This window comes from Hyposmocoma kahamanoa, unplaced genomic scaffold, assembly GCF_003589595.1.
Source record: "Hyposmocoma kahamanoa isolate Upper Pololo Valley unplaced genomic scaffold, ASM358959v1 81, whole genome shotgun sequence".
NCBI classification, from domain to species: Eukaryota; Metazoa; Arthropoda; class Insecta; order Lepidoptera; family Cosmopterigidae; genus Hyposmocoma; species Hyposmocoma kahamanoa.
Window position 1 is genome coordinate 1,123,080 of NW_020654080.1, and position 8,482 is coordinate 1,131,561.

The following is an 8,482-nucleotide window of genomic DNA, read 5'->3' on the forward strand; positions in this document are numbered from 1 at the left end:
ATTTCTTCTACTGAGTTTTGATTACTACGCCCTCTGTTTGGTTATACGGGACCTATACTTGCACAGGGACCAAGTCAGTCAAGACCAGACTCCAGATCATCCCGTCGACAAAGAGTTCATCTAGTTCTGAAAAGGCTAGGTGCTTGGGACCGGGTCAGTTGCTAGCTACAACAGTATTCGGCGCAAGCCCGGTCATGTGTGCACTACTGCACTCACTTATAGGTTGGTCCTATACCAACTGACCATCTGGGATTCTGTTGTGAAACGTGCGAAGAGGCTTATCGGAGACTCAGATTTAGTAAAAGCGAAGGTGCGAAGCCTTGAATACCGCCGTAGAGTTGCCCGCTCATCTGTATTGTACATGATTTTTTTCATTCACGTTACTAACGTTAAGTTTATTTAACGCTAAACGGAATCTGTACCTGATTTCTACTTTATGTATTCATACCGATTACTGACTTACTTGAGCTTAGTGTGAACATTTTATAGTTAAAACTAGAAACTAAAACATAGTTAAAGCTGTAGATAATATGCTCGGTATCCTTTCCAAGGTCAGGCGGCATTGGGATAGTTCTTTGCACTATGTCAAACGCAAGTTTATTATATTGTTAATGGATTTGTATAATACCACCTCACACCCTTGGACTCTCTGGTAAAGCTTGCCGAGAAGCTAATCAGCCCTGGTGGATGCGAAGCTGTAGAATCTTGGAAATGCAAGGTTTCCCGTTTGTCTCTATTTTATCGGCTATTCGGCTATAGAGTGGATTTCCCTGCCTGCAGATTTTGTCTCTGAACGTTATAACTTGGGACTTTTCACGGCGAGAATGAATAGGCAATATTTAGATATCCATGCTCCATTGTCGACCTCAACCTTCCATCAGGTGACATGGAGGTTTTATTATTATATATTAGTTAATAAAAAAAAAGATATTTCGATAAGTGTGCGTGGAATGGCATGATAATGAATATTCTTAAACTGACTAACAGAGATACTAACAATTTCAAGCAAACATTTAATAAATAATTGAACATTGAAAGTGATGACACTCACATATATTTTATCACACGAACAAACAATTTAATAAATTTGCAAAAACTGGATAATAACAATGACGTAAGTAGTGATAAAGCTGAAGAGTGCGACGATGAGGTTGATATCCTCAGGTATTATTCGCCACGCTTTGCTGTACAGCGGTTTCTGTTCCATGAAGCGGAGAAGGCTTGACAGTTCAAGGTGTTTCTCTACATCTGTAAAATAATGTCAGGCAGTTTTACGAGCAACGTTTTCTGCGTCTGCGTAGTTCAATAAGAAATGTTACAAATCGTCCCAAAACTACTGCTTCGCAGACTTCGTAGGCAATGGTCACAGGTCAATGGTCAAGATATCATCAAACACACTAATTCAACTATTAAAAGTTGTCATTCCCTAGCATCGAAGCATCATAAGCGTAAGGACATTGAAATTTAAGTCGATAATATCTCCTAACAATTATATCGTAAGATACACGATGAAAACTCCGATATAGTAAACAAGACCAGTATTGTGACCTGAAAGTAGTAAATCTCTGCATCTAGCTACATCTCTAATTTTATTAACATTTTAGTAGCAGTAGCAGAGCTTTAAATCGCAAAGATCTGAGACATAAGTTGATAAGTATCACGAGCCTGCACCAGCACCCTTACCCTCCAAAACCGTAACACAGTAATGCTGACATTACTGCTTGGCGGCAGAAATAGGTAAGGTGGCAGTACTTTCCTGGGCGAACTCTTTCACAAGGAGCTCTAGTGCTGCTACTGCTTTGTGAATAGGCCTAGTACGTGAAATTCTGTTGGAAGTCAGTTCATAAAAGTATCGCGGACCGTATCTATTAAAGAAAGTTAGAGAGATGATCGCCTACCTTTTTCTTCCATCAAACGCATGTGCAACTTAAACCTGAGGTTTTCCATCTGTTTATTGACGGCTTCCACGACGACGGCAGGAGCGCACATTTGGAATGTGACGAAAGTAGAATAAGACAATTGAACCGCGTAATACTTCGCTTCGTCCTAAAAAACGAATTGTTTCAAATTGTACAAAGAATGAATATGTTTTGTTTTGAAGTAGGGTAGATCGGAGGCAAAAGTAACAGGGGGCAATTGAACCATTGTCTATATTTCGAAAACGGTCAGTCGTTTTTACGCGTGTGTTCTTGTGCTTACTCCTCATCCACGTTCTGTCTTGTATTTAGTCGAGCGCCGTTAGCGCGTGACGCGATCGACTTTTATAGGTCATTTTGTAAAGATAACACACCTTTTAATTACAGCATATTATTTAAAAAAAATGCTAATTAACTTGGACATTGTGAAAATGCTCAAGTATCATTAATACGAATAGATTAACCTACCTTTCATTAACAACTTCATTTGCACCGCAGGCAGAGGAGAAGTGCTAAGAATAAAGAGCACAGGTTTACGGACAAGTCATTCCTTAGAACATAGTCTGCAAACATTATTATATTGTAATCTTTGATATAGTAATAGATACCATGCAGATATTATGCTCTGGGTGTAATAGTAGCAGAGGGGGCAGTTGTCATAAACAACATCTCATTTAAAGTAAAAACTCATTTTAGAGTACAAAATTTTGCATTTAGGTTAATCGTGTTTAGATTAGGTATATTAATATAAGTTTTTCAAGTTCAAATTGCTGGCCATAAAAAGCATTGCATTTAAAATTAAGACTTCTATTTTTGTTTGTTTTTACATGTTTTGAATTGTAAGGGTCGTATTCTAAAACTCTGCTCAATGCTCAAGTCAGGATTGCACTGGAAACACAAGCATTGGAAATACGACCTTAATGGCAGGGACTTGAGTATGATTTCGAGTGCTTTAAACCATACTCAAATCATGACTTGAGCGTTGAGTAGAGTTCTAGAATACGATTCTTAGTATTATTAGTAGTGTTATATCTCATTAAAACAAGACTGAAATGAGGTTCATTTTAATAATAAAAACATTCGTACTTTTCTATATTTTCGCTGCGTTTTATTGTTTTCAAATGGTGTTACTTTTGTACCGGGGTAGAGGGGCATTAGTAACAAATCCCCAGTCTCACAAAACCTTCAAAATCTACATTTTCAAAGCATAATATCGAATAATCACTAACAAATGTTTGTAGTCAAATATATTTACCTTATCTTACACGGGAAATGTTTTAAGGATACGTTAAGGCAGTTTTATTATCGAAGCGTGCGTAAAAAGTATTACTTTTGCCTCCGGTCTACCCTAAGTAAATGAATGACTACTGGTGGTGATGACTACTTCCTGACATGTTTCTTTCTTTTCTCCATTATTCGCACCATTGGATAAGGCCACATATGCAAAATGACAACTTTGCAAAAGAGTGATTGAAGGCGAGACACCGGAGAAGAAGCGGGAAAAACTGTTTTGCTGGATCAAATGGTTTAGGCATTCGCTTTTAAATACCGATCTTAGAAAAAAATATACGATACACCTAAGGATATTGTCTAAAGAATGTGCTAATTTTTTACACGATAGGATATTCTTTATCCGAAAATATAAAATCAGAGAACCTGCTAAGTACTGATTTTCAACTGCAGCCTTATTACTTATTAAATTCACATTTATCCCAAAACTTGGAAATTGCCCAGCGGCTTAACGACACATGGCACCGTGGGCACCCCCGTCACTCGCCATCGGGCGCTTGTCGACGTTGCATTTCTGTCAAAGTTTCACCGGCCGTTCTTATTTTATTTATATTAGTTTACAGCGCGCGGGTTGCACCTCAGTTCCTATAATCTAGGCTTGCGTTGCGAAATACCTCGCCTTAAATTTTCATTTGGTAATAGCACTTCTGACGTGATCATATGGTTTTATTATACCAATTGCATGAATATGTTCAGTCTCCAGCCTGCAGTTAATTGACGTAATATAGTACCTAATAGAAAAATGGAATCTAGGGACTTGATACAATATTTTTCTTCTTCTTATTCTCTTTCTGGTGAGATGGTCCCTAATTCAGGAAATAAATGATGCTACTTACATTTTCTTTCAAGTTGTAAAGGACATTGCCAATCAATGTTAGATACTTCGGCAAAAGGGTAAACAATTCCATAACAATCTGAAACAATACGTATAATTACACGAAATCCGCACTGGAGTACTGTGTTTGTGTCCTTAGGTTTAGCTGATTATTCTCTCGTATGAATGAGGATCTCGTCCCCACCTTGATATCATTTTACAGTGGGCGAACTATCTCCACCAGCTTTTGCCACTGCCACGATGGAGAATGACGATTTTATGTACAAATTTCTCATCATGATTAGTTTCTCCAGATTATTTTCACCATTCTCTTGAATTGGGCGACGGCACACGGCAGAGTTCGTGAAGGGAAGTAATGTGATATGTGTGAATAATAATGTGAGTATAACTACGTTTTGAAAGGTAAGGCTGCTAGTGACTTTTTTATAATATCAAGTGACGAGACGAACAAGTCGAGCGCCTGATGGTTAGCGACACGTCTGTCCATAACAGTTGCAATGCCACTTAAAATGGCACTGCGCCTGTCACCCTGAGACATAAGTTGACAAGTACCATGTGCCTGTAATTTCACCAGCACCCTTACCCTTCTTAACCGGAACGCAGTAATGCTAACATTACTGCTTGGCGGCAGAAATAGGTGCCAACTTCCCAGGACGAACTTTTTCACAAGGATCTCAACTGCTGTTAATTACAGGCACAGGGGCTTTTCAACTTATATGACCACTGCAGTGGCAGTGTCGTTCAGATATTCGATATTCGATTAAAGCTCTGTGCAGCACTGCAACAGTTATTAGCAAACTAAAATAAGAAAAAAAAGACAAACTCCTCCATAATTTGGAAGAGCAATCGAAGCTATCATTGATTGATAGAGCTGTTTGAATTTTATAGGTCGACTGTGGATAGCTTACAACCTGGATAAGCACAATAGAATCATTTGTATTCGCATGTAAAAGCTACTGTAACATATTTATATGCTTACCAAGTTTCCGTAACATTTGCCAAACTTTTCGCAACATTCAGAAATACGTTGAAATTGCTTCCTAATTAAGCTTACTTCTTCCTTATCTACCAATCCCGCTAAATATACAACAGCGTAATATGTATAGAAATTTACTACCAATTGTACCACGACAATCGCATCTAAACCAGATACACATATCATATATATGGCATTGACGTGTTTATTGTCAAGCATGCATAGAGAAATTGTATTTACACAAAGCACTACTACTAACAGCATTGCGAATAGATACAAATATCCCATAATGATACAAGCAATGAACCCAATTTTATGTTCTTTAGAGTGTCCAATACCATCATCAATGCTACGTAATTCTGTTATGAAATTATGCGCTTTGTATTTAGAGAAATATAAAAGAACAATATGACCAGAATACTGGATGAAAAACAAGGAACCCCAAAATGTTCTCATGTCCCATTCTGATTGGAATAACGGTGTGCACAAGAGTAATATTACACCGGTGCATAAACACACGAGTAAAGAAATAACTTTGCAGAAATGACGTATTTTTTCGTTCAGTACATCGATGAATCCAAAATCGTAGCCGTAAATGAACTGCATAATTAAAAAGAATGTTATTATTGAATTTGGAAATTGCTTTGTTGACTTTTTCTCCACAAAAAACGTGTTTCTTTTTATTTGTAAAGTTTGGCCTATCATTTTGTTGCGCTCTTCGTACTTTCACTGGTGATTGAACAAGAGTGTAACGAATATAGTTCATCATCATAATTTGCTTCACGAAAGCAATCAACTTGTCAAAATACTATTAACATATAGGAATAACAATATTGGAGTACACTCCTGTTCAAAGTAAATACATATAAATAAATAAATATTAGACAACATCATAGACGTTGCTATGACCCCAAAGTAAACAGTTAAAGCACTTGTGTTATGGAAATCAGAAAACAACGGCACCACAAACACCCAGACCCGACACAATATAGATAAGTAATTTTCTACACTGACCCGACCGGGGATCGAACCCGGAGCCTCAGACATGGCGACATCATGAAAACCGGTGTGCAAGCCACTCGACCACGGAGGTCGTCGATGTAATACATAAGATATAAATGCAAAACTATATTAATCGACTGTATTTTCTTTTTGTGTGTGTGTTACTTCGATTACTCCGAAATTTGTGGATCGATCTGGATGATACCTTTGATGGAAAGGTACTTCAGTAGTGATTCCATTTAAATTCAAATATTTCACCCCTAAGAGTGGTAAATTAGGGGATGAATCCGGTTGATTAGATTTCACTCACTTTACGTTAATCGATTTCAACAAAACATGTACTGTTATAATCTTAGGTGCACTGTCAAACCTGACAGCTACTTATAGAGACGTCGTTCCATCAACAGAAATCAATTACTTTGTCAAATTTTGACATAAATTTTCTGTTATCATTATTAAAGTAAATAATGCTGTGCTGCTCCTAACCAGTTTATATATATCAAATATATGAGTACTAGCTGGTGCCCGCGACATCGTCTGCGAAGAATAAGTACTTCGAGTAGCCTACTGTACTATACTAATTTTCATAGTTTTATTGGTTCTCAGTACAAACTTTCGTCCCTTATTTCACTCACTTTAAAATTATTTTTTGACTGTGAACTGGCAACCGGTACTATTTCAATTATGACAACTTTAGAGGATGAAGAAAAAATAATTTATATAGCGTCTGGTTTATAAAATAAAAATACGTAGCGTACATAGTAAGTAGTAAGTAAGGTGTTTGATATAAATAAAATAAAGTTACAATAAATTCTAAATGTATTATAAAATTTATTAGTTTATTTAAAAGAGCAAACCCTAGGGTTCCTTGCTCATTCTTCTCAGGGGACTCTGCCTTACGAATGAGCTGAGTAGAGTTTAATTAATATGATGTTTCAAGTGTAATTTGCTTACCTATTATAATAAGGAGCTTTGAGTTTTGAGGTAAAAAGAAAACAAATCCAGATTAATCTTACCGTTAGTATTGCATTTTGCAGCGATCGGCAGCGTTTGGTAATTACTAGGTTAAGGTAGTAAGTAAAGTAAAAAAAGCCGTTCGAGAATAAGCTACTTAAATTACACATTAATCATTTAATGAAAATTAAACATTGAAGGCAATTCAATAAATGTGCAGAAACTGAATAATGCCAATGACGTAAGTGGGGACAAAGCTGAAGAGAGCTACGACGAGGTTGATGTCGGTGGGGATCACTCGCCACGCTTTATCGTACAGCGGTTTCTGCTCCATGTAGTGGAGCAGACTTGACAGTTCTAGATGTTTCTCTATATCTGTGAAATAAAATGAAGTTGTTATTTAAGGATTGGCAGGATGAAATAATTACGATTTTGTACAAAACTCGGGTGTCATAAGATATCCTTACATCGTGAAACACATTAATAAAACCATAATGTTCTAAAAATGGTATTCCTACAGTCAACAAATTATATTCAAATACAATTATAGTTTTTTCTTCAAAATTACATCACAGCATACACGACTGGAACTTCGATGTAGTAAATATGACCACTGTAGAAACCATGACCAACTGCGGTGACTATACACTATGCTCTTCTTGTTCTATAGGGTAATTGAACATTTTATGTATATATATGTAAATTCACAAATTTTTGAGGTCGTTTTTTTATAATATTTGTTGCATTGAAACTAGTAAATAGTGTAATGCTCCATAAGAATTTGCGTCGCTTATAGATGTTTGCTGATGTTGTTAGATGATGAATATTAAAAAAAAATATTCAGAATATCGCAAATGTGTTGAACAAGAGCCAGATGGTGCCTACCCTGTGCGGCGCTGCGGATGACACCGCGCAGCACACCCTAGAGGTGTGTAGCCGGTGGGATGGGCAGCGCCGCACTCTGACGGGGACTGTAGGGCAGGACCTCTCGCTGCCGAGCGTGGTTGCCGTCATGCTCGATAGCGAGGAGTCCTGGGAGGCGGTGGCCTCCTTTTGCGCAGAGGTTATGTCGCAAAAGGAGGCCGCGGAGCGGGTGCGCGAGGACGCGGCAGACGCGCACCCGCTCCGGCGCAGACGTACGGGGAGAAGGCGAAGGCAGTTCGCTGCTCGCCTGATCCCCTAGTGAGACCAGCGGGCTCTGGACAGGGACTCCGGAGTCTGCATTGCACGGCCTCACTCGTCTGGGGGGTGGGTCGGAGGACAACCGACTCGCCCCTCCGTTGGCGCGGGAGCCCTGGCGTAAGCTGGGGCGGCCGGGCGGCGTCGTGGTGAATGTTCACTGATCCTACGGCGCCGACTCAACCGGCGAGAGGGAAACCCGGGGAGGTTTTAGTGGGGTAGTCCCTCCAGTCTGGAGGGAGAGTCCCCACATAACTCCTGAGTCTCCCTGGGCTCAGGGGTATCCATAAAGATTTCCCCCCCGTCAAACAAAAAAAAAAAAAAAAAAAA

At 38.7% G+C, this 8,482-nt stretch overlaps 1 protein-coding gene across 1 annotated transcript in view; it reads right to left on the reverse strand.

The window, feature by feature from the left end:
- Positions 1 to 1,078: 1,078 nt before the first annotated feature.
- LOC113234013 overlaps positions 1,079 to 8,482 on the reverse strand; it is a 32,065-nt gene continuing 24,661 nt past the window's right edge. The window contains exons 2-4 of the mRNA XM_026469241.1: positions 4,043 to 4,120; positions 1,899 to 2,046; positions 1,079 to 1,248 (exon numbers count right to left, since the gene is read on the reverse strand). Coding sequence (XP_026325026.1) covers positions 1,079 to 1,248; positions 1,899 to 2,046; positions 4,043 to 4,114 — 390 coding nt within the window. The 5' untranslated portion in view covers positions 4,115 to 4,120. The remainder of the gene's footprint in view (positions 1,249 to 1,898; positions 2,047 to 4,042; positions 4,121 to 8,482) is intronic.